The sequence below is a fragment of the Zingiber officinale genome, chromosome 1B (genome assembly GCF_018446385.1).
Source record: "Zingiber officinale cultivar Zhangliang chromosome 1B, Zo_v1.1, whole genome shotgun sequence".
Taxonomy (NCBI): Eukaryota; Viridiplantae; Streptophyta; class Magnoliopsida; order Zingiberales; family Zingiberaceae; genus Zingiber; species Zingiber officinale.
In genome coordinates this window covers 113,322,142-113,349,566 of record NC_055986.1, presented here as the reverse complement: position 1 = coordinate 113,349,566, position 27,425 = coordinate 113,322,142, and the positions used below count along the sequence as shown (strand labels likewise).

The window sequence follows — 27,425 nt, the reverse complement described above, 5'->3', positions numbered from 1 at the left end:
TATTCCTTCGTCATTAGTCTCGATAAATTTCAAAGACGGTTGGTCCAAGGGTTGCATGGTTTCTATTCTTACTCGACCATTTATTATAACACAATAAGAAACCAACCAATATATGCCCAAAAAGTTTGTCAAATCTCATTATTTCAAGTACTCAAATATTTACAATAAGAAAATGTCAATCCAAAATCTAAAGGGTCACTTAACTTATTGACTGAGAGTCTACCCAATAAAAGGATATCACAACAACTCTCATAATCGTGCCTATAAATGTCCTCCGATAAGTGTCAATAAAAGGCCAAACACTCTGATTTGAATATAAACTTCAAGACCTTAAGTAAATGATCATGTGACCAAGATCTTTATGTACTTGATGGAGACAATGGTTAGTCAACTCAACTAACCATCTCTTTGTAACCCATCACACTACACTTGTTTACTAAAAGCTCAGGAACCTCTAGTGACAAGTCATGCACACAAATGATAGAGGAGCACTATCACTAAATAGCTTATCGGAATAACTATCAATCAACGCTTTGTCCCTCAAAGATTATCATATGATATTTTCAGTTAGTAACAGTTGGATTTTATATGTGTTAATCAACTAACATTAACTACTTCATATCCTTGTGGGTTACATATTTCTATGTACCATCGATGATATCCAATCATATTCGATCGATTCATGAGTCAGGATATCTCATGAAACAACGTTAGACAAGTCGATTAATAATTGCCTAATTAATCATTATACCTCGATTCCTCCTTTTCAAGTTCAAGAACTCTTGATGATGAGCTATATAGAAAGAGGGAGTTCGTAGTTGAGTTTTAAATTCTAAATTTCTAATTGAGTAATGAGAAATTTTTTCAATAATACGTTAAAGTTGAGTCACGGATTCTAGATCCTTCGTTAATGAGAAATTCTTTTAATAATATACCTAAGTGTTATGTGAAAATTATTAATAAACTTAAAAATAATATTAACATAATTTAATTTTAAATTAAAAAATTAATTGAGAGTTAATTAGTAAAGGGTAAAATAGTAAGTTAGTAAGGTTTACCAATTGAAGAAAATCTTATAATAATTAGGATAAGATAATTAAATCGATTTGGATAAAGAAAAATCGAACCATTTCGAGTAAATAGTAAAAAAGTTAAGAAATTCTGTTTTCTCTCTCCACCATTTTCTCTTCCCCAATTCCTCACACACCACTCGCCCACGTCGAGCGCCGCCAAGCCCCGCCCCGCCCCCCGCCGCCCGCCGCCCGCCGCCCGCCGCCGCCAGCCGACACCGCCCATCTGGTACTCATCTTCCCCTCTTCTTCTTTAGGTCGTTCTGTCACCGCTCGTCTCTCACTCCATTCTCTTCCTCCTCGATCATTCTTCTCTTCCTCGCTGTTCGTTTGGCCGGAGCCAAAGTCCTCTCTCTGCGCCGGTCGGCGTGCGGAACAGGAAACTCCGTCAGTGCCGGAATGGTTTTCTAATCGCTGCCCGAGGCGACCTGATTCAGAGTGTTTTTTGCAGACATCCGAGTTGGATCTGGAACTCACCAAAGCCGTAGTTCCTCCACCGATGCGACCTCCGTAAAACTCCACTTCCTTCTGATCGCAGTCTGTCTCTCGCCTTCACTGCCCTGTGTATTGTGCATTATGATCTTTTTCGAGCTATTTTTCTGAACTCCGTAATCGCACGGCGATGCATCGGCATAAACAATCAAGTCACTCTCACATCTACCAGTTCATCCTCAAGCAGTGTATCGTATTTTCCATCTATTTTCGCGTTTTGCCGTGAAAGAGTCGTATGTTATGTATCTACCCATATAAATTACCATTTGAAGTACCTGCATCTATTTATCTTGATCCTGGCGGGCCCAGTTAGTATCCACTATTGAGAGTGGTAACCCGTGGGGATAAAAATGATGAGACGTTTATTTCCACAGGCGCCGACTTTATTCGACCTTTTTTTTACCATACTTTAGAAATGGCGTGCCAGTAGTTCGCGACTCTTTTTTTCAGTCCGATCTCGTTGGGATAGAAGGAAAGGCAAGGAGTGGAGGGATTCCTCTGGTAATGCTCGAGTCTTTTGGACTGATCTCGTGAGTTACGGAAGCGTTTAGTTTCATCCTCGATTCCTTCGATCTTCGCTCGTGTGGATCTTAGGTTTGTGGGGAATGTGATGATGGTTTTTGGAATTCGCCCTGGGATCAGTTGCTTTGAGGAAAAGGAGTGCCTTTTGCACTTTAAGCACAATAATGGTTGTTTAATGGTGTGCTTCAGATCTCGTGATTGAGATGATCCTTATCGTCTAAGGCGGTAGTTTTCGTGGTCATTGCGAATTCCTTGAATTTTACTTTAGTTCGATTTTCTTTTTTGGTTTATTGTTTGAGATCTAGTCATTGTAAATATTGGATTTGGAGTTAAATTTCTTCCCACTTTCTTTTGATTTCTAAACATCAGTATTCCTGTGCTTTCAATTGATGTTTTTTCATCACAATCTTGAGGGTGGATCAAGGTCAATGATTGTGAGGAAGGTAAAGAACGACTTTTGAAGTCGCTTTAAACTGTACCAGAACTCTCAACTGTTGAGACAAAGATTTGAAAAAACAATTGTCATTAAATTTGCACCATTAGTGTCGCTGAAAAAAGTGTAGATACTTTCGAATTTTGTCTATCACTGCTTGTATACTTGTTCGATCTATGCCAATTTTCATATATTTGGTGCAGTTAAGCAAAGAAGTATGAACGTCATGCAGTTCTGCTAGAAAGATTTTGAATCTGGCGCTATCTTTTATTGATGGAAGAGTATGCATCTTGATCATTTGCATTGACAGATGAATTTTGTGTTAAGATGGTTAAAATTTCAAATTGTTACAGGGATAACATTATTGAGCTGTTACAACGCTATCGTCGTGACCGTCGTGTTCTTCTTAGTTATATCCTTTCAGGAAGCTTGATAAAGAAAGTTGTACTTCCACCTGGTGCAATTTCCTTGGATGATATTGATATAGATCAAGTCAGCGTTGATTATGCTCTGAGCTGCACTAAGAAAGGTACTAAAGTATACCATGAGTATTCAATTCTGTTTGGCAAATAATTGTGCTGTGAATAGCATTGTTGCTACAGGTGAAACACTTGACCTTTCAGAAGCAATTAGACTTTATCATGACAGTCTGGACTATCCAGCAACAGTAAGTTCCATCTAAGACATTGCATTTTTTGCACATTATGCTGTATTGATGCTGCTTTATTCATAGTATATGATATTTCAGCACTTTAATGATTACTATTTTTTGATGTATGGCTGCCAATGCAATATTTTGCTGCATATGACATTGCATATTTGTTCATCTGAAATGTTCAAATTAGTTTGTAATTATGCAATCAGAAAGATTTTTCTTGATAATAATCAGGTAACAAGATGGAAATCATTGAGAAACTTCTGAGGTCATGATTCTGCTCATTGAAAATTTTGAATTTTGAATTATGTAGAAATGGTAAAGGTACATTGGTTATGCCACATAGTGAATCGGTAACTATTTTATTCAACTGTACTGATCTGTCACTCAAATTATGGTGCAATTCTAGATATCTGTCATAAACTTTTTTTTTTTAACTTTATTTTTTATTTTTTTCTTTTTTACATGTGATCAATGTCAGTGTTAGCTGCATGTTGCTGGCTCCAAATGAGCTGAGGCAAGTCAATCCATGCTCAACTATGGTCAAGCCTATTCCATAGCAAAATAAATTAGCTTGAACTGAGTTCAATATCGAGCTGTAAATTTGATGTCCAAGCTTGTTGATTAAAAATTTATTGACATGGAACCAAGCTTTAGCTTTTAATGTGCTCAAATAGATACAAGTTTTCTCTGTATTCGATTAAACAAGTTAACTGAACATGATAGTGAATCTGTGCACAAACTTGTTTACATAAACTATTCATGAGCTTTGTTCTTGAATGAAACGAGTTGAGATTATGAGGTATTCAAGCTTGTGCATTTTTTCGAGGTTAAAAATATAATTAGTTCGCACAATTTTTTAACATGAAATCGTGCTGTTAAAAATAAAAGGTTGGGTGCCATTGTTCATTAAGGAGTGGGCACACCATCCACTTAACTGTTGTCAGATTAACTATTATAGAGGTTATGATTTAACAGGTTTTTCTTTGTTGATATGTAAAAGAAGGTAGGTCTTATGAAGTTCTTCCATATTAAATTCAGAGAGTAAAAGGTTTCTGGGGATTGAATTTTTGTTCCTTATTTCATCGAAGGAAAGAAAAGCGAAGTATTGCAGCATATAAAATATACCACTTTAAAAAAAGTGATTTCAGATCCAACGTACAAATTTTATTTAATTTTAGCTTTTACTATTTCCAGCGCACCTTATCTATCTTGCTAGTATCCTAATGAGATCAGATCGTTGCAAAACCTTATCAAAGGTCCCTCTAATCATATTGATCTATTCATTCAAGCAATGAACTTCTGTTCATAACTTCATATTTCTCTCATCTCCCTTGGGAGATTGCTGCTCGAGGCATGCAGAATTTCGTGAGTTCACTTACTGAGACACATGCGACTGCCCCCTACTGCTGGAATTGTATTGTTTGTATCTATTAACAATGAATTTTTGTTACATTTATTTTGAAATTTAGAATTTTTTCTATTGCTCTGACTTCTATTTTCAAAATTGTGATAATCTATAGTATTTTCTTGTTTTTTTTTTCGTTTATAGAGTAGTGCTGGACCCGAGAAAGACTTCTTTTTGGTTACAAATCCTGAATCATCTGGTTCTCCACCAAGTCGGGCTCCTCCGCCTGCTCCAGTTGTAACACCATCACAAATTGTAGCAAACTTGTCGAGATCAGAGTCATTTGAAACTCCACATGATCAGGATCACGAATTAACTGTAGATGATATTGAGGACTTTGAGGATGATGAAGAAGAAGTTGGTAGTCTCAGGGGTTCCAGACAACAACCAACTGATGCTGCTGATCTTTCACTTAGGTTGCCTTTGTTTGGCACAGGTACCTTGAATAAGTACTCAATCTTTTTATTGTTTAACAAAGACTATCTTGTGAATTCAAGAATATTCTTATGCAATGTTGTGAGAAATTGGATTATCACTTGGGTCAAGGGTGAGTGATTGGCAAATTTGTCTTATGATTATATCACAACTGAATGAATTAATAGAATTGACATTTTCAGTAGTTATCAATGGCGAAATAAATACTTTTTTGTCCTAAAAAGTATCTTTTTTCCTTTCAAATGTATAGTAGATAAAATATATCCAAGTTAGATTCATTCCAAATTGAAATGATGTGCTCACTTTGGATATCTCACTGCTATTTTCCCTATGGGTGAAAGTGGAAGATGACTCGATCATTGCAGCAACTCCGGAATAAAAATAGATTCCTGAGATTTATGTCTTTATGTTGCTCCTGTCATGAATATTGAAACTACCAGTAGTTTTTGTATAGACAGTGGAGCATTGATAGTGTCCAACAAGGAGTTAATGCTCATTGATAACCTTCTCATATTACAAAATAATTAACCCTTTATTTTCTATTTGGTGCAGGTATTAATGATGATGATCTTCGAGAAACTGCCTACGAAATTCTTGTAGCTTCTGCTGGTGCATCAGGGTAAATTCTGAACTTGTGCATTTTTTTATGGTTTTTTGGCAATTGGTCCAACACTTTTACTTACATATATATGCAGTCTCAAATCAAATGAGTGTTGTCTTTACAAATTCATACAAAACCAATAATTCATAACTTGCAAATTTCTGGATGTGTTGTGTGTTTAGGGGTCTCATTGTACCATCAAAGGAAAAGAAGAAAGTGAGGAAATCTACATTGATGAGGAAGCTCCGTCATAGCAAGAATGAAGATGTTACATCCACAACTCCACGTGCTACGGGTTTAGTAGGTCTATTAGAGACAATGCGGGCCCAGTTGGAGGAATGCTTTGTTCCTTTGTTCTTATCTTGCACATCAATATTTAGCCAAATTTTCTATGCTAGTAATATGAAAAAAAATGTTGTATTATATTTATGAACATGCTGCAGAAATTTATTGTTTCACCAATACTGAGTAAAAGATTGTTGACATTCCTGCAAAAAGTTAGCCATTTCTCTTTATTCAATCATTTTTGTTTAACTTTTAAACTGAATCTTCAATTTGACATCATGGAATAATTAAATAACTTCCTAGTGAAAATTTAAACACATTTGATCCTTGAGAAAGGAGAAGAGTTACAACTTACAACAACCTGAAATTGCTATAATACATATAATGAGGAATGTTTCACCTAGAATATTCCAAATCTTAGGCATTTATTACCATATGCATCTGAATTGGTGACAAGTCAAATGTTATCTTAAATATTTCCTGTAACAGTTGTTAATTTTAATTTGTATTTGACTAGCCTACTTTATAGTAATACCATGTAGAATAGATTCCTCCTAAATCCCGTAACTTGTAGCTAAGCTGATCCAATCACTTAATATACAATTTGCTTTTATTATTGTTGTCTGATATTTTATCTTAAGAATTATAGATACTCTGCAGATTTCAGAATCCATGGATATTAGAACAAGACAAGGATTACTTAACGCTCTTGTTGGTAAAGTGGGAAAAAGAATGGATCACCTCTTGATTCCACTGGAATTGTTATGTTGCATATCAAGAACAGAATTTTCTGACAAGAAAGCTTTTCTCCGGTGGCAGAAAAGGCAGGTAATTCATATTCTTGCTGAACTCAACTAGTCATTACTGTCTGTCAGAAAATGAAGTCATATTACTCTTATCCATTATCTTTGTGTGCTGTTTCTCAGCTGAATATATTAGAAGAAGGTCTCATAAACCACCCAGTGGTTGGATATAGAGATTCAGGGCACAAGGGCAATGAGTTTAGGAATCTTCTCAGAAAAATTGAAGAAGCTGAGGTACATCTTGTATGAGTAATGATATGTACAAAGAAAAAATCTCAGGAAAAAGCTCAGGGATAGACACATAAATTTATAGCCCACCATTTTCACTTTTTGTGGGCCCATCATTTTATGTGTCTATCCCTGAGCTTTTCCTTGATCTCTGTGCATATCATTTTTCATCTTGTATAAGGACATTAGATGGTTCTCTTCTTTATGGTACATTCTTTAAAGGCATTAGATGACTCCTTTATGGCTAACATTCTTTATCCATTTTGTACCCACTATCTGTTTTGCTTATTTCTATTATAGAAAAAGTATAATTTTGATTTGCAAGTTCATAGTTTTTTGTTGCCAATGTTCCAGTTACTTCAACCAGCTGCTGCTGAAGTTCAGCGTGTAGAATGTCTAAGATCGCTCAGGGAAATTGCTACCTCACTTGCAGAGAGACCAGCTAGGGGTGATTTAACTGGAGAAGTATGCCACTGGGCTGATGGCTATCCCCTTAATGTTAGACTGTATGAGAAAATGCTCTCTAGTGTTTTTGACATCTTGGACGAGGGAAAACTTACAGAGGTTTTGTTTGACTCAACATGTGAATGTTGATTATTTAAACTCTAATAATCGAGTTCTATATTTTAGCACTGTATCGCATAATGTCTATTTTGCTTAATAATTCCAGGAGGTAGAGGAAATTCTTGAATTTTTGAAGAGTACTTGGCGAACTTTAGGTATTACAGAGACGATCCATGAAACATGTTATGCATGGGTTTTGTTTCGTCAGGTAAAATGATAGCTAAAATTTGTTGGTAAATTATCTCTATACTGCTTATTATGCTACTTAAGGATATTAACAAGTCTTTCCTGGTTTCTTACTCACTGCATATTAGAACCTTCTTGTGTTACGCCTGATAGAAGAAAATTGATTTATTGTTATTTATGTGAATCTTGTAAATGATGGACTATTTTGATATGCTCATTCAATATTAGACTGAAGAATGATGTTTTTTCAGCTCGGAGTACCTTCAGATTTTGCTAATGGTGTCATGCCCGAGGATGACCTTCCAAGGGGAAGTATCACCTTGGGCCATATGGCAATTTCTCCACTTGGACTCCACTACACTTTTTCCCCCTGTTTACATAATCTTAGCATTTTATAAAAAATAAGTTTTATCACTATAACAACTTAGTTCACATCCACAACACAACAAGTAATATTGTTTCCTGCAACAACATGACTTACAACGTGTAATGAGACTTATACGCCACAGAAATCATATTCAGCACTTTGAGTAAAACACTTCACTTTTAGCTTCAATGTCAAACATTAAAACAACCTTTAAGTATCCATAAAATGAATAACAACACATTAGCAGAATATTTATGTCTCAAAGAGAAAATTCAGAAGATTTCACAAAAAGCTAGAAATATCATAGCAAGCAAAGCAGAAAATTTGTTCACACTTGAGGCATCTCTGAGCAAATTACTCTCATTCTGGACTCCAATGACCTGTCTTGGTTTGCAAATTTAGAAAATAGGTGTGTGAATACAAATGTGCCCAGTAGGCATAAATAGAAGTAAACATGTGCTTGAATAATTGTAATTTAACAGCTCAATAAGCAAGGGGAAATGACTACATTGATTTAATCATATTAATAGCTTAAATTAGCTTTTTTTTTTAATCTCAATTATACAATAATTTTCATGTTTTTCACTTAAGCATCATCTTTAAATTGAGGTTATATAACGAGCGAGTGATTACTATATTAGCATTAAGATAATTCCATGAGCTATTGCTGCTAACAGCATCAGTGTCATAATGTGAGCAAAATTAACATCAAGTTAGTATTAATTAGTATGATAAAATAAACAAGGTAATGTAGAGTCCCCATATCATTATCCTAAACAACCTAATACAATGTAAGGAATAAACGATAGTAGAAATGGCTAAAGATCTAACATAACACGGTTATATACTGTGTAAGATGGAATCCCAATCAGAGTGAGAGGAGATAAATGGGCCAAAGTCCTCTATATTGGGCTTATAGCTGAGTACAGGAACGGACTACCAATCATATCACACTTGAATGATTGTTACAAATTTTCAGCCTCTAATTTAAGATGTCTCCCAATCATATTTTTTTTGTACTAACATATTGGCCATTTAGGTTTCAAGATATCTGAACCACAATGTTGGAGCATTGGTTGTAACAGCCTCTAATGAGGCAATTTGTTTCAGTTTTGATTTAAGATCTTATTAGAGGATTATTTGTGCAGCTAACTGCTTGTATCTAAGCTAATCTTTTAAGAACTTGAATTTTTTATGCTTGAACTTTTCATTATCTCACACACTTAGATATGTTAGACATTGTTCTGCCTAACTGGAGTTTATTTTGTCAATATTTAGTTTGCTCTTACAGGTGAGCAAAAACTCCTGCAACTTGTCATTCAGCACTTGAGGAAAATACCTCTGAAGGAGCAACGTGGTCCACAAGAAAGGCTACACTTGAAAAGTCTTTGTTGTTCAATTGAAAGCGAAAATGGGTGGGGAGACTTAACATTTTTCAATTCTTTCTTATTGCCAATAAAGAAATGGGTTGATAAGAAGCTTAGTGACTACCATCTGCAATTTTCAGAGGTATGTCTGCAATGTAAGCTTTCTGTAATCATGAGACCGACTGCCAATTTGTCAATACTACCTTTGCTGGATGCTAGACATATGTTAGTTCTTTATATGTTAAAAAGTATAGCAGCTATCAAAATTTTTATGTGTCATATTAATAAACCGTAGTTAGACTTGAGCACATGAGCATAAGATGAGAGTTGCAGAGATGAGGATGTTAAGGTGGATGTGTGGACATACGAAGATGGACAAAATAAGGAATGAGAGCATTAGAGAGAAAGTCGGAGTTGTATCTATTGAGGACAAACTTCGAGAGACACGTTTAAGATGGTACGGACATGTATTTGGACGACCAATAAATGCTCCAGTTAGGCGATGTGAAACTATGATAAACATGCATATCAAGCGAGGAAGAGGACGACCAAAAAAGACTTGGTTAGCAACAATAAAATAAGATAAAATTTATTTAAATATAGATGATGATATAATAGGAGATAGGGCTCAATGGCGTAAAAGGATTCATACAGCCGACCCCACCTAGTGGGAAAATGTTTGGTTGTTGTTGTTGTTGTTGTTGTATATTAATAAACCGTAGTACTTGGTTTATTATTCATCGATCGTAGGTAATAATTCAATGTTGATGCCGAAGCAAGCCCAAAAGAAAAAGGTTGAGGATTTCTTTAGGCTTTGATAGTCAACATCACAAATATCTAAATCCTTGTAAACATGTATCTTAACCATATATGTTGAATGATTTGGGATGCAGTCTTGCGTAGGAGCTTAATAGAAGAATGAATCCATGTTGCTGATTTCAAATAGTTGAGATAAGCATGAGTTTCAGATATTTATTATATTTTCTTATTAGGTGATATCTATTGGCTGATAGATTGACTCTAGTAGGGCAATAGAAACAACCTTACTAAATTTTCATTCAGCCAACATGACTGGATGATTCAAGAAACGCTTGTCTAGTTTTGTATCTATATCAATATATGCTTTTGGTAGAATAGTAGATTAAGATATTTGGAGCTCACTATGCTTCTATGTCAACTCTATATTGCTTCTCAAATCTCAATATACTTAAAGTTAAAGCATCAAATATGGCTCATCTTTGAATAGCATATCATCAGATCACATATGGATGCTTTGTTTTATGGTTTTTCTATATTACTGCTGAATTGGGTTCTTGGTTGGTAATCATTTAACAGATAGATTTTTATATTTCACTTTCATCTGTTAGCCTCTGCTTGGCTTTGTCAAAGTATTCTTTTCTCATTGGTATATTAAATGCAGGGAGCATCCACAATGGCAGAGATATTAACAGTCGCCATGCTTATTCGCAGGATCTTACTTGAAGAAAATGAACAAGTTTGTTCTTCAAATATTTTGTGATTGAATTAGTCAAACAGATATTTCTAAAGCTTCTTATTGACTTACAAACTCAGTTATCAGATTTCTAAATTTAACTTTGCATAGTGGCATTTTCATGATTTCATCATCATGAAAGCCACACCGTACGGTTACAGATGATAATTTATACAAAATTGGGAACTGAAACTTGCCTTTATTGAAATAATACTCCAAAGCTCAACATGATTGTGCTTTTTTGAAGCAGGTTACAGACTTGTTGGATCAAGACCAGATTGAGACATACATCTCTTCTTCCATTAAAACTGCCTTTGCAAGAGTGAGTCTTCTGGTCAAATGTCATAGTTTCCGTAACTTCAAATTTGGCTTTTGTTGTTTCATGATTCATCAGCAGAATGGTTGTACCTTATCAATGAGAATGTTTGAGTTCTGTCATATGTTTATGGCTAGAATCTTATCTTTTTTAATAAAATTGGTACTGGAACTTTACTACTCTCTTCTAGCAATTTCCTCTTTTAGTGGACCAGAGGCACCAACTTTGCTAGTTCTCTAAGAAGTAGATTGTGACTGTGTACTCTCTATTTTGTCTTTTCTTTCTTTTCTCTCTTTTGAAGCTGTTCGAATTTGGAATCTTAATATTTCTTTTATCACTAATTCATCATATTCTCCTTTCTATAAATTCAGATCATATGACATCTTTAGTTTGAGAAAGACAGTTAAGGAGGTAATGATTCTTATTAAAAGATGTTATGTCAATTAACATCACTACAGCATACACCTCCTCTTGGTAACAAATAGTTGATATTTTCATCAAACCTGCTTGTTGAATTCATTTTCTGTTGTGTACCAGTTGGACACGATTAATTTCTGTTTTTTAGCTTGAGGAGTGTGAGAATAAATAATCTCACATTGCTCACTGGCTGTTAGTTATTTATGTCCGTATTTATACATAAGTAGTTATTCTCTTCTCTAATTAATTATTCTCTTTATTTTCAACTCATCTAGGACATAATTGTGGAAAAGAATGGAGCAATCAAATTTCGACCCATGCTAAAGTTTCGGTATATGATGGGAATGATACAGTTTCAGTATCATATTGTGCTATGTTGATATGGTTTCGGTACTTTTTAAAATATAAAATATATTAATTAAAAACATTTTTATTAATATTTAATCATTATTGATGCTTATTATTAAGTTATATTTGAGAGGTTGAATGTTAGTTTAAGTTTTGATATGATTTTATGAAATATTTGATTCTTATTATTATTGAGTAAAAATCAATTTAGGTTAATTGAAGTCCATTAAGAAGGTTTAATTTATATTTAATTTAGATATACTTTGATGGGTTTAAAATTAAATCTAGTTTATATATAATATAATTTAGTTTATTAGTAGTAATATATTTTATAAAGTTGCAATTTATATTATTTTTTTTTATCTAAGAAGGGAAAATGATAATCATCTTTAAAGATGTTAGGAGGTTTTATTTTTCCTCTATTTACCTGGAGAGATTTTTTTTCTCTTTGTTTATTTTGATGGAGAAAAAAATAATGAATCAAAGAGGAAAAAAATTAATAAGGAAGAGACAAATTAATGGATAAAAGACAAAAAAAAAAAGAAGGAAAAATTCAATAGGAAAAATGAAATAGATGTTTAAAAAATAAAAAAATTCAACCTCTAAAATAATAAAAAAAAAATATCGTGGCCGCTGGCACGGCCTTCACGGGGCTGTGGCGTCAACCTCCACGATGGCGCGATGCGCTCCGTGCCATCTTCGTGATGTTGTGGCGCCCTCCGTGTCGGCCTTCGAGGCCGCGACAAGGTCATAGCAAGAGCTTCGCGGTGCCAATACTGTGCCGATCGGTTAGTGGAATGGTAAATTCCATGCGTGCCGATCGGCATGGCACGACACAGGATTTAAATCCTTGGGACAAACAAATGTGGAATCACTCATTGATTGTAGTCTTTTCAAATACTGTAATTATGTATTTATTTTTATTTTTTTCAGTTTATTTTAATTTTAGAATCAGATTATCAGAGATTTGCATGATGAGTCATGTAGTGGTACTTTAATCAATCACATAAGCACACATTTAATTGTTAACCATCTATCAGTTAAAATAAGTTTCTTGCACTTTCATTTGGATTTTTGGTGCCACTAGGTTCTCTCCCAAAAAAAATTGAGAGCAGTTGAGGATAAATTTTCTTATCATCGTCATTGAATACCTGGATATGGTATGGGATTGACTTGACCAAAGTACCTTCTTTCCTGGAGCTACGTAGCAAAGCTCCTTGCGCTATTAGCCAGCAAATTGAAAGGAGGATATGCTTGTATTCTTTTTGGGACTAAGGAATCCTCTAGAAATGTACAACTTGCATTTTCTTTCCCATGAGTTTTTCATGACGTCTTCACCTGTTTAATGCATGAATTAATTTGGTTTTCTTTTTTCTGACTTGTTATAGTACTTCACTGGATCCATTTATATTAGTGTCACACTAATTTTATTTTATTCCCTGCAGATCACACATGCTGCTGAAGTTCGAGCTGATACGGGGCATGAGCATGTTTTGGCATATCTTGGAGATGAATCAAAAAAACTATTAAAGAAAGATTCAACCATATTTATGTCTATATTTACAAAATGGTATTCAAAGGCAGCAGTTATTTCTGCTTCCTTACTTCACAAATTTTATGGAAATAAGTTGGTATGTCAGCATCTCATTTCTACTATGTAATATTTGCCTCTTTGGTACTCCTTTATATTCTTTTATTTAATGAAATTTGTGTAACAGAGCTTTGTAAATCTTTTATTTGCATGTTCCAGAAACCATTCCTTGATCGTGCAGAGCATCTTACAGAGGATGTTGTAACTGTTTTTCCTGTAGCTGAAAGTCTTGAACAATATGTCTTGTCAGTAATTTCATCTTCATTTGGAGAAGATCAATTGGATGATTATTGTAGGAAAAACTTATCTCTGTATCAGGTAATTATTTTCTTAATTTATCCCTGTTTTGCTCCTGCTTCTTATGTGCCTCTCTCTGTAATTTTGCCCATGGTTTAAAATCTTGACCCATATCAATACCGTATCAAGTATATGATTTCGGTATTTTATAAAATATAAAATATATTAATAAAAAAAAAAAATTAATCTAAATATTTAAAAAATAAAATATTTTTTTAAAAAAAAGAAAAAACATGGGATCACGGCACCTCCATATGATAAAATAAATAAATAAATAATTATATATTTTCAGAATTAAATCAAATAAAAAAATATATATATATATCAAATTAATGGGATAGTTTTATTATGGTTAATTAAGCCTTTTTACTATTTAGATGATCTACTTATAATTAGAAGTTAATTGAAATTATTAATCTAAGTTTAATTATTAACGTAAGTTTTCTACATCGCACCCGCGCGCCTGTAGGCATCCTTGCCGCGGGATCGCGGCGGCCTGCGGTGCTGGTGTTGGGCGGTGGGCGGAACGAAAAATTTTGCCTGGCGCTTAATGAAATTTTAAACCATGATTTTGCCCCTCCATTTCTTGATTCAACATTATAAATTCTAACCACATGTTGTAGTTGTACAACATGACATGCAGTTAGTAAGATAGTAGTGAGGATAACATGACTCTTGAAGGAAAGGGGAACATGCATGTTCAAGCAGTTTTGACTAGATTGTTGTTTTTTATCTTTTTGATATTATACTGGGTATGTTAACATGGGGATTGATGGAGAATATGGTTATTCGAGAGAAATGAGTTAGAGTGAGAAAAATTCTCCTTAGCATTATTGCTATGTAAGGTTTTAATACAAGTGTCAAGTTGATTCTTTGATTTTTGCATACAAAGATGGACAAATGAAAAAGATCAGATCATTCTTTCATTTAATAACATCTTATCATTAGAACATAGTCATCTATGAAGGTCAGAGGATTTAAAACTAAAAGTAGAGTTAAATGTACTAAAACAAAGGATGTTGAGACACACTTATAAACATTTCTAGGAAAAGTGTGCCTAATATGTTTGTATAAATGACATGACTCACACTTAAGGAATGGAAGACTAGACTAGAAAGACTAGAGATCATTAACTTCAAGTGTTGAAGAGTAGGATAACCAAGATAGATGTGAATTTGGGAAAAGGTGCGACTAAAAATGTCACTGTCTATGCTTGTACGAGACCTTAAGACAGAATTGTGAATAGGTATAGAAGTTTCGTCAAATATAATAAGAACAATTCAATGGTTCAGTGAGCTTACTAATAGAAATATATAAAGCAGTAGATAAATTAAGACATTTCCAAGTACCAACTAGCAAGACAGATTAGCTATTATGTCATTGGTGAGACATGGTAGTGTCGTGAGAGTATAGGATGAGATGTTATCTGAAATATGCTCAGAGGCCCGTGAGTCGGGGGGGGGGGATTATTTTTTTTACTATGCCTAAATTTTAAGGGATTAAGGGGTCATAGTGGGGTTTTAGTCAAGTATCTCTCAGACATTTTGGTCTACTCTGGTCTTTAGAATGACCACCTCTACCACATTATTGCTCTCTATGGCTATTGTGTGATCCTCTAGGAGATGAGTCAACAGTCAAGTAGATCAATCAACTGTAGGATTAGATGATGGTGAGACTGTGGTTGAGGCTCGCAACATCCCCATATATTCTTTGGAGAGAGGAGGAATTTTGCGTTTTCCAAAACTCTTGAGATTTTGTTGACTTTAGTTTTGGTCAAACTACGCAGAGGAATATGTTTGTGAGCAATTTATAGAAGCGATGCTATATATCTCATTGGGAATATCTCTCTAGGATCAATAGCAATAGCCTTGAAGCAACCCACATGAGTGATCATCTCGGAGTCACCTTGACGTAACTAGAACATACTCCAAATGATGTCGTAAGCATGAAAAATGTTGCCCATTTAAAGAGACTTCACCTGGTGCCCAGGTCTCATAGCAACAGAAGATGCTCTAAAAATCAATGATCTGATATAAAAGGGCGAGTAATTGCATCCATTTGCTTCCATATAGTTGATATGCCCTTAGTTGGTGATTTTTTTTAATCAAACTTTCAGTTTAAACCGAACTGAAATTTTCAGTTCAGTTTCAATGCAAACTATTTCAGTTGCGGTTTGATTTTGGGTTGATTTTTTCAAACCTAAAAGAATTTGGTTTAGGCTCATTTTTATCTATGAAACCAGTAACCGAATAGTGTCCATCATCTGTAGACCCCACTACCTATATGTATAAAATATGGATGCTTACAAAAAGGCTCCTGATGGTTAAAACATTTACAGATTGGTCCATACCACTTATCATAGGCCTATATTAACATATGATATTCGTGTTAGAACATGGCTTTATTTTGAAACATAAAGTAAAAAAGATTGTCATTGATGAGAATGAAATACAGTGAAGTACCATGCCTTTCAAAAGTATGCTGGGGCCACATTGTGAATAATCTACTAACTTCTTTTTCTTTCTTAGGTTGAAAAGATATCTGGTACTTTGGTTTTGCGCTGGATCAACGTGCAGCTAGACAGAATTGTGGGATGGGTCAAGCGGGCTGTTCAACAAGAGGTAGACCTTACTTTGATTAATTGAAAAAGTTTACTTCCATGCACTATTAGCTTCTTGGCTCTGTAATGTTACTGAAATATGTAAGAGTTTTCTCTCATATATAATACTCCATCAACCTACCCAAAATTTAAAGTCTCTTTCCATGTCAGTGTGCTAGTCAGCATACTGTGTGACACGCCACAAAAAGGAAGCCTTGGAAGAATCACTCGTGCTGCCGCATCTCAAAGCAGAGAATGAGGAAGTATCTCTATTGTCTGAGCCTGCATCAGAAGTGCTGCAGTTCACCATGGAAAAAGCTTGTGTCTGTCTGGTTCGGTTGGCAGCATGAGATATTCCATCTGTGCCCTGTTGGCTTGATGGAAACAGCACACATTTGATACTCTGATTATCTAATGTTTGAACAAGCTATGATTGGCTAAACTATTTCTTCTATCAGATTTCATTGAGATGTTTAACTTGTAATGACTTCATATTTCCTGTTTTTGGTTCTTGTGAGCTGCAACTTGCTTCTTGATGCATTTTTTTTAGCATTGAAGATGTTTGGTGCATGTCTTTTGAATTGTCTTTATGGCATTTCATGCCTTATCTTTTTTATTGGAACTTAAACATTTATAAATTTTACTAATATGTGTGGTATGCTGAAAGATGAGTTCTAAATATAGATCACTTTGTTTTGCTTTCTGTTTACTCAGATGCCATGCCCATGTAACTCGGATTATTTTGTAGGATTGGGAGCCCATATCACCTCAGCAGCGACATGGAAGTTCCATTGTTGAAGTCTACAGAATAATTGAAGAAGTAAAACTGAACACATATACCTATTTTGAGTGCTAGGAAATAAAATTTGAATATTTTGTGATATTCTTTGTTCAAAATGTTTGGTGCACGTGATCTTTTATTTGCCTGTATATTATTTGTTAGAAAACTGAAATAAGTCAAATGCTAGTGGCATTACTCAGTAGCTTTTGATAGCATAGCAGTTGGTTAGGGTATTCTTTTACTTCTCATTTAGTAATTGTTGTACATCACAAGGTCATAACTGAATGGACAATGATTGGATATATACTGCACATTAAGTGAAAATTTTAAATCAAAGATTGTTTATTTAATATGAGGTGAGGATCTTTCAGGAGAAACTGATATCATTGTGTAAGTTAACCTGGAAAATATTACGTGGCCATTTTTTATCTTTTGACAATTGCATTTTCATTGCATAATTCAGAATGATGATTTCTTTACTTGTACTTTGGCTGGAAAAAAAAAAAAAAAACTAGAGTGATCACTTTCTGCCAATAAATTTTTTTGGGGCAGTCCCCTCCCTCAGTCATGACTTCTCTCCCTATATATGTTACCCTCTTGCCCTCTCCTTGGGGGAGTTATGGCCAGTCAGACCTTTGTGTTTTCTGTCAGACCATGTTTTACCAATAATACTCTTTTTGTTTCATTGCCTATTGCATAGTTGATTGTGATGGAGAATTTTCCTGGTCTATGCATTGGTTGTATGGTTTGTTTTGAGTAGGCAGTTGCTCACATGATTGTTGGTTGAAGCATCCTATTATCATATGATTGAATAATAATCATAGACTATCTTTGCATTCAAACATTGCCACCATCATATTCCACTGACATTCTAAACTCCTCTATCTGCAATCTGTTCTCATATCACTGTTCTCAACAATCTCAATCATCTTTTTGCTATTTGACAAGACATCCAAGCTATCCACTTTTGTACAGAACTTTTTCCCAAAAAACCGAAGTTTGGCAGTTTTTTAAACTTCACTGATTATGTAACGGTAGCACAATGTTTCATCTGAATCTGTTAGCAGTTGTTGGACCATGATCATCAAATTTCTTAGAAAGTCAATATGAATTATTGACACAAGCCTATATATAATTATATATAACCTCAGGTTTAATAATATTGTAGGAAGTAATGTACTCAAACTTGATATGATGTTAATGATAGGATACTCTCTTGCCATACTAACTTTCTTCTTTAAAAAAAATGCTAACAATCTAGGAGCAAACTCATTATTTCAAACAAAGGCTATTAAATCAATTGACTGAAAATACACGGAAACAGAACATATTACATTGTAAGTTGAACTAACAAGTGCCCTAGCTAGATAAAATGGTACATGGATGCCAGGCACTTCCTCATTTCATTCTAGAGTTTCAATGCAATTAGAATATTATGATTTCAGCACCATGTTGTGTCAACACTTGGCACACTTCGACATACATGTAAGCTTGCCTAGATGAATTCAGATGAGTCTTAACTCCTTTGACACCATTTCATTTTCATTTAGTTTTTTTACCGCTAAAAACTAAGGTTATAGTCAGTAGATAGTCCATTGCATTAAAATTTGATTCTACTACCGTACCAATATTTGACACACTTCGACATGCTTAAAAGGTTATAGTCAGTAGATAATCCATTGCATTAAAATTTGATTCTACTACCGTACCAAAATTTGACACACTTTGACATGCATTTAAGCGTGTCGAGAAGAATTCAAATGAGTTTTATTTTAATTTCTTTTTTATTTGGATTTCATTATATTAATTAAGTATGCCGAGATTAATCGAATGAGTGTTATTCTAATTTCTTTTTCATTTGGATTTCTACTTTTAAGGAGATTATATTAATTAGCTAGTTTATTATTATTATTTTTTATCATTTTTACTTCACTTTATGTCAAGGTGAATTAAAATTTTAAAGAAACAAACCATAAAATTATACAAACTATTTGAATTTATCTTGATGTGTGTTGAAGTGTATCAAAACGTGTCAAATGCTGGCAATATACAACTCATTGTTTGATCGAAATGGGCGGCAAAGGAGAGATGACCTATATTGCATTTTTGTAAACTATTACAATGTTACATTGTACCATGCTGCTCGTCAAGGCTTGAGATTGAAACCCTTCATAGATGGGTCAAAGACTACTAGCATCTTGATAATGCATGTAGAAAATGAACTGTACATAGATATATTTTCATGGCTAATACAATGACTGCCATCTTCTGAGTATATGAATATATTAACAAGAATGGAACTGTTACTTTATGTTTGGCTCAACAATATGTATACGCATTTGCAGAAAATTGTGGACTTGTGCTTTGATATTTACCAAAGATATACTACAATGTCAAAAATCCCACTGCTTGTTTTCAATGAACGAGTCTTTTGATTGTATTGCACCTATTTGAACTTTTCATCAAGAGGTAGTGTGCTGGAGCTTATAGTGGTCCTTTATGAAAAGTTAAAACATCATCGACTTATTATGTCATCCTTTAAATTGCATTTACAATAATCACCACAATCTGTAATTTTCTGTTGTGTTCTAAATTTAAAAGAAAGGGATTCTTCCAATATTTATCTTCATCTCATCTTTTCAGTGTTAAATTCTTAATTGCAGACAGTTGATCAATTTTTTGCTCTTAATGTACCAATGGACGTTGGAGAACTGAACAGCCTTTGCCGTGGTCTAGACAGTACATTTCTAGTTTATACACAAGGAGTAATCGAAAAGCTAGGTGAGTGATACCTGTTTTCTTGCATTAGATAATACCAAGTTGATTCTTTTTGTTCATTAGCCTTCCTTGTACCAAGAACAATAAGCTTTGTGATATATTTTTTTTTTCTAATTTGTATTTATTGCAAATGATTTTTTTTGGTCATTGTCACTTAATCCTCTCTTTGTAACACATGACAGTGAGTGCTAATACAAGCATAGAATTACAGATCTGGTCATTTCACTATAGCTTAAGCTTCCAGCAACAGGATGGTGAAAGGTTTACTGGAAGGATTAATAGTTTTTGAGAATTTTAGTATTTATGATTTTGGTTTCTTCTAAATTATTCCTTTCTGTTATCATAATTAACAGTCAGTTCTTTGGAAGATTCAAGATCTATCTTTAATGTTTCATGCAATGCTAATTTATCTAAACGTTGTGGTTGATCCCTTTGTTATGTGGTGTATTGAAGTTCATATTTTGGTTTTTTATTTAGCATTTTAAAAACAGATTTTTGTTTTTTCCTTATGATAGTGTATATGATTGTCATTTTCTGTTGTTAGGTCATATAAGATATAATTTTGTGAACTGTTGTTGTTTGTATTTATCAGCTGTATATCAGAAATTAACTAGATATGTCAGGATTTGCGGTTAAATATATCTAACAACATCAGCTGTGTTAATATCAATTTGATGCAACTGATTCATGATTTGTTTTCTTATAGTTTATCATTGTGGATATGGTTCCTGCAGTTAATAAAGAGGATCTAATACCACCTGAACCTATTCTTACTCGGTACAAGAAAGAAAGTGGAATCAAGGCATTTGTAAAGAAAGAAGTAGCAGAAATTAGAGTGGTGGAAGATAAAAAATCAAGTCAAATAAGTTCACTGACAACTGTAAAACTGTGTGTACGATTGAATACTCTACATGTGAGTTCCTATGCTATCCCTGTATCTTAAAGTTAGTAGGATTTCCATTGTCCTTCAGAAAATATTATTTTGCCTCCTATGACTTCCGCTATGATTCTGTTGTATTTATTTGACCAATTTCATTTTTGTGTCTTTTGATGGCATAGTTTGTGCTTGCATGGTGGTTTTATTGTAATATATATCCAGCAAACTTTTATTTCAAGTATAGTTTATTTTGTTAAACCTTTATTACTATTGATTATTTGCTTCACTTTTTTTCTAGCACTGCTTGGTTTAATTTTGTTTAATGTATTAGTTTACAGTGTTTTAACATGTATTAATTCATGCAGTCAACTTGAACAGTCAAGAGAAATACGCTTAGCGATTGATATTAGTAGGAAAATGACTAAATATGCAAGATAACAGTTCTTTCCTTGAATGTCCATGCAATTCTAGGATGTATGCTAGCCAGAAGGTGGATTCTGATGTTGGTTGGTTCAAGCTAAAAGATTTTGGAAGGAGGCAAAATGGTGAAAACAGATTGGAGAAGGTGAATGAGACTCTAGGTAGGATGTGGTAGCAGGTTCAATCTGAGCCATGGGTAAGACCAAGGGGGCTTAGTACTTCATGAGGAATACTACCTAATAGTTGCATGTAGCTTATACTTGGAACTTTATATGTACCATGGTTGTTGATATAGTGAGTTTGCATTATCTTTCGTTTAGTTACTTGCACTCATCTGTTTACTGGAATCAAACTGAAATGAGGAACTATCTGTTGGAAGGATGGAGTTGCAGAGCCATGGGTAAGACTAAGGTTAGGGTAAATAGATTTTAGAGTGGGCTCATCCCAATCAAACTTAATCTCTCATACAAGTGTCTAGGTTTACAATTACACCCATAGAGCTTTATAGTTTGGTCCTTCATGATTAATACCCCAATTGAGTTTAAAATTGTTGTGATAAATATTTAGAAGAACTCTTACAATGAGGAAAATATTGTTGGCACTACCTGAGCAAGTCGTTCACAATGTTTTTTTTGAGTTAATGGTAAAAAAGCTAGCAAAAAAGACTAGAAGTGATACGTCCAATTGTAGATGAATTACCTACTCTTTCTTTAAGCTTACCTCAGATGGCAGAGATTCATTTTTGTATGATTGTTAGAAGATACGAGGAAGAGTGAAATAACTTATTTGGAATACAATCTTCAATCAGGTGTTTGGCAAACAAATTAATGGTAAATACCAATAACATTTTCATTTTCTATACAGGTGGGAAAGGGATTCTTATTGTGTAAGAACTGGTCCAAATAGTAAATATTTGGGACCATCCACATAAATCTTATATCTCTGGTTCCTTGTCTGTAAGGCAATATCACTTTTAATATTCAACAAGGTTTAAAATTTTGTTTCTTGCCAAGATCTTGATGCGGTGTTGGTCGACTGCAATAAGGAGGAAGAAACTGACTGGGAGGAAGAAAGGACAGTGAAGAAGCAGAGGATGGAGAAGGTGGAGAGACATTGCCACTGCTTCTGCACATGTGGATACTAAGTAGCTTAGGGAATTCATTAATGTCTTATAGTAGGAAGTTATTGTGAATGCTAAGTAGCTTTAAATGATTTTGAAAAATTTTCTGCACATGCACGTGTTTTTCATTCGTTTAGGTTTTATTTCAAAATTATTATTATTTTTTTATATTGTGTATCATCTGTAAGGTACTTCTGGGTTGTGTATTCTTGTATTTATATGCCATTCTAGTTATAAACCTTTAATGGTTAAAACTCGAAAGCAGTTAGTCGTTTCAGTACAGCATACAATGATATTTAATTTTTTTTATAGTATTGGTATGATTTTTCCTGCTAGTCTTAGTATGGTTTTTAGATGGTTGTAATTTATACTCATGAGGAATTTTGTCTTGCATACAGTATGCCATTACTCAATTAAATAAACTGGAAGACAGCATTTATGATCGTTGGACAAGGAAGAAGCAAGAAAATTTTAGCATTAGTATGTCTCTATACTAATTATCCTTTGAGCATGTATTCATAATATCTTGATTCTATCCTTTTCTTAGCAGTTACTGAAGTTGAATCATGATTATTATTAATGTAATCAGTGTAAATCCATTCATTATAGTTTATGCTACTCAAAAAGTCTGTAAATCCATTCATTTATTGATATAGTCAGTGTAAAAGATGAATTCTTAAATAGATTGTGTACTGTAGATTCACCATTCCTATTGTGTTATTTTAGATATGAAATGGGTCCATTTGAAAAAAGTGATAACTGCTAGATTCTGAAGAGCTTCTCTGCATATTAACCAATAAATGGATGAAAATAACTGGAGGTGTGTACTGGAAATAAATCTCTAGAAGTAATAGGTACATGGACCTTGGAGTGTGTATTCTACAAGATTAGTTTGACGAACTCATTTTTTAATATAAAATTGATTAAAACAGAGAGGGACTTTAAGTTTTACATAAAAAGAAAGTTGAAACAAAGATTGGAAGACCAAGGGAACTAGATTTATAATGAAATATAAAAAATGTCATTTGTGAGCAATTAAGTGTATACTGTCAATGATAATCGTTAAGGTGGATGAACATGAAAATCCCAAAGGTTATTAGACAACAAGAACGTTATATCTGTGACAATTTGCTAATATGATAAAAAAATTGTTGAAATGAAAAGGAATTCCTTCATAGGCTATTTTATTTTATTTTTTATAAGAATGCAGAAGGATCCATCCTATTTTTACTTTGTCAGTTACAGCATTTAAAATTGCTTTGTGTAAGAAAGTGGGCAATGCATTGAATTTATTAATTTTTGTGTGGATATGATTTATAGCCAACCTCACCTAGTGGGATAAAGCTTGGTTGTCGTTGTTGTAATTGTGTGGATATGATTTCAGTAAATGGTTATCATACTAATTTATAGTTATAGTTATAGTTCAATGGAGAAGGATCAAAAGACCTACATGACTTTAGAATCTCTGCTCTTACAATGGATTATTATGGTAATTAGTTTCCTTTGGTCACACATCAACACTAATGATCATTATTCATTTCTGGACAAGCTATTTTGCTTCAACTAATCATGTCATATATTGATATCTCACAAGCTGATATTTGCTTATGGATCAACAGTATGGAAGGAATTTTATGTAGGTCTAAATTTTATGTAGGACATCCAATGAGTGATAAGTCCAGAAGCTTCAACTCGAATCAGAAGAATGCATTTGATAGAAGTAGAAAGGAAATTAATGCAGCTATTGACAAGATATGTGAATTTTCAGGTACTTTTTTATGTTGCTTGAGATTTCTGTTGATTCATGAGTTTCAAAGAGTTAGTGCCTACAACTTTTTGATGTTGTTGTTGTTTAGGAACAAAGGTCATTTTCTGGGACTTGAGGGAGCCATATATTATCAATCTTTACAAGAATTCCGTTTCTCAAGCTAGGCTGGAGGCACTCATTGATGCTTTTGATTCAGTAAGTTAATCTATGGATCAGTAACTCAGAGATGATATACATCTAGATGAGTTTGAAGAAGTGCAATTGCAATTATTGCAAGTTGACTTGGGCAGTTATGACTAAATAGTAGTTGTTGAATAATTTGATTAAAGAATGAATACTTCCAATTTCCATATTGTCTTTCAGAATTGCTACAAGTCTTTGATGCAGTTAGTAATACTATCTGGCTTCCTGTGCAAGAGAAGTGTGTGTTGATAGAATGTCATGAGATTATCATGATAAATTTAGAACCAAGCAATGCTGGATCACTGCACCTTAGCATATTGATTGAATGTGAAGGTGCAGCTTATTTCACAGGTCATTAAACATAGTATAAGAGTTTCCTTTGGCATATTATAAGAGCAGGTTGTGAAGCTATTTAAATGGTAGTGGTTATTCCTGGTTTAGGTGATACTAACTCCCAGCGTCTAATTTAGGTTTCAAATACTTGGAGTAAGTGTTCTCTATATGACAACATCAAGAAGTAAAATTTATGAAACATTAGCGCAATAATAAGAATTCAGATCATTGAATAAATTACAGAAATTCAAGATCATTTCAAGCAGGGATCCAAGGGCATTCTCATCATCCTAATATGTTGTGTTTGTTCCAACTATCAAGGGTCGACTCCATGAATCTTATCATTTGAGCTCTGTGCTGGTAATATTATTAGTTATATTATATTAAGTAAATCATTTTTAATTACATTGACAATGTTCAAACATGAAGTAAAAAAACACTAATTTGACCAATTCATTTTTTGTTGCTAATAAATCCACTTATTGTTAATAAAAATTATATCCAGTATTGAGATTCCCCATGATCAGAAGAGGACCATATATTGGTCCATCCACTAATTCTCATTGCCTATAATTTAGCTGATTTCACATCCGATTTATAAATTGAAACTTGAGAATGTAAACTTTTCAGCTCACATCCCAATATCAATCAACATATAGCCGTTGCTTTCAAGTTAAGCGCATAATGTGGCCTAAGGACCTAAATCATCAAACAGCAACTAATTGCTTTTTTTAAACTTGATAAGATTACAAGTTTACAACTAATTGTGATGGAAGTTATAATCGACAACCATCACAGGGTACCAATAGATGCCTTATTTCTGTGCAATTTCACAATTCTAAAATGAGATATTTTACTATATTTTTTCTTACAGTCCCTTTTTCTATTCAATACACTGGAGTTCACCGATCATACACCTTGCTATTTGCAGGTTTTGAATCAACTTTGTGATGTTATTGTTGAGCCACTTAGGGATCGGGTTGTCACAGGGCTCCTTCAAGCGTCACTGGTATTTCACATGCTAACAAAGCATTCAAGAGTAGGTTTGGTAATAATTTGTTTTTCCACATCTGTAGGATGGTTTGTTGCGGATAATACTTGATGGAGGGCCTTCACGTGTATTCTTCTTAAGTGATGCCAAGTTAATTGAAGATGATCTTGAAATCCTAAAGGTATGATAAGCCACCACTATGCTGAAATTGCTTTCCAGAATCTGAATACATGAAATTATAATAGAAAGTTACACTTTCATACAACTCACCACCATTCTTTATTGAAGGTACACAATACTTTTTTATTTAAGAAATAATTGTAAATGTATTTAATCTTTTTACCTCTTTCTTCTTTTTGAAAAATTCAGGAATTTTTTATATCTGGTGGTGATGGATTACCCAGAGGAACTGTTGAAAATCTTGTGGCACGCATTCGACCTGTAATAAGTTTGCTTGGCTATGAGGTATTGATATCTTGTTTTATTATTATGTCAAAAAAATAGAAAGAAATATAACAATAAATGATCATTGTAATTCTCTAATCGAACAAATCTAAAAGACTCAACCCAATATGTGATAGGCCCATGATCCTCTAAATGTCATACTTTGGTCAGCCCATGGGCAGGAAAGTTATGCTTGACACAACTCCCGAGCCTTGTCGTGCTGGGCACAGCACATCACCTGTTTAACAATAGGCAATGCCGAGAGGACAGGCCTGGACTAAGCTAGTTTGGCACCTTTGGAAGTGTTTCTATATAGTGGATAATTCCTTCCACATGTTCATTACAGACGACCAGAAATATTTCTTGTTGGCTTGAGCTCCGTTTTGTTGAACCAATGTGACAAGCAGGTGGAGAAAGTTACAATTAATAGAACATCCTAGGACCAGTATAGGGGGGGAAAAACTGAATTTAAACCTGCTTGTAGATGAACATCTTATTGTTTGGTTTCTTTTATGGCCATGTCAACATCATTATCAAGCAAGTGAGCACTATGCAAGGCCGAATCACTAGTACTTAGCTTTGCTGAAAATATGATGTTCGTAGTTTTAGATAAATTTTGATTGTGTGCTTATCTACTCCTAAAGCAACTCCACATTTTTTTTGGGGGATTGGGATGACATTGGCAGCTTTATTACTTGGTTTACTTTGTAATTTAACAAATTAGACCGCTCCACAATTTTATTTCATGCCAAGTTTCCCTGAATATAAATCTGTTGTTTTTTGCATATTATAAATACTAATTGAATTAAAAGATATTTTCAAATTTCACAGACACGTGTTTTGATTGATGACTTGAGAGATGTCACTCAAGGAGGCAGAAGCAAATTTGGAGCAGATACCAAAACTCTTTTGAGGATCTTGTGTCACAGAAGTGATTCTGAAGCATCTCAGTTCCTTAAGAAGCAGTTCAAAATACCCAAGTCATCTAGCTGAGGCATTGTTTGTGATATTTTGTCATCATCTTGTTGTAAAAATTGACGAAACCTTATTTATGCCTTTTGTTATATTGTATGAACAGACTGACTCATTTATTTAGTGACCATCTGTTTCTGTTTTGGAAGTATTATCAATCTCCAATTAGCTTGATTGCACAGCTTGCTAAAATATTACTCGAACACTTTATTTATGTCGTGTAAGATTGCTTGTACGTATTGCCTTAATTTGGACTTTTGTACTACTTATTCCATTCTCGTC

At 33.9% G+C, this 27,425-nt stretch overlaps 1 protein-coding gene across 4 annotated transcripts; it reads left to right on the top strand.

Annotated features, from left to right (window-relative positions):
- Positions 1 to 1,264: 1,264 nt before the first annotated feature.
- On the top strand, positions 1,265 to 27,294 carry LOC121973028 (protein unc-13 homolog). Of its 4 annotated transcripts, none has more exons than XM_042524633.1 (27): positions 1,265 to 1,299; positions 2,721 to 2,798; positions 2,871 to 3,046; positions 3,120 to 3,184; positions 4,725 to 5,016; positions 5,568 to 5,634; positions 5,799 to 5,952; positions 6,562 to 6,729; positions 6,828 to 6,938; positions 7,287 to 7,496; positions 7,603 to 7,704; positions 9,328 to 9,558; positions 10,837 to 10,911; positions 11,159 to 11,230; positions 13,435 to 13,620; positions 13,740 to 13,898; positions 16,406 to 16,498; positions 17,225 to 17,296; positions 19,921 to 20,038; positions 20,770 to 20,948; positions 22,851 to 22,932; positions 24,110 to 24,220; positions 24,309 to 24,415; positions 25,668 to 25,745; positions 25,813 to 25,908; positions 26,097 to 26,192; positions 27,003 to 27,294. In XM_042524633.1, the coding sequence occupies exons 2-27, from the start codon at positions 2,791 to 2,793 to the stop codon at positions 27,162 to 27,164; spliced, it is 3,270 nt and encodes a 1,089-aa protein (XP_042380567.1). In that variant the 5' UTR covers positions 1,265 to 1,299; positions 2,721 to 2,790; the 3' UTR covers positions 27,165 to 27,294. The 4 variants fall into 4 exon arrangements, with proteins under 4 accessions (XP_042380567.1, XP_042380561.1, XP_042380574.1 ...); XM_042524627.1 differs by lacking the exon at positions 1,265 to 1,299 and adding an exon at positions 1,930 to 2,063; XM_042524640.1 differs by lacking the exon at positions 1,265 to 1,299 and adding an exon at positions 2,259 to 2,309.
- Positions 27,295 to 27,425: the final 131 nt, after the last annotated feature.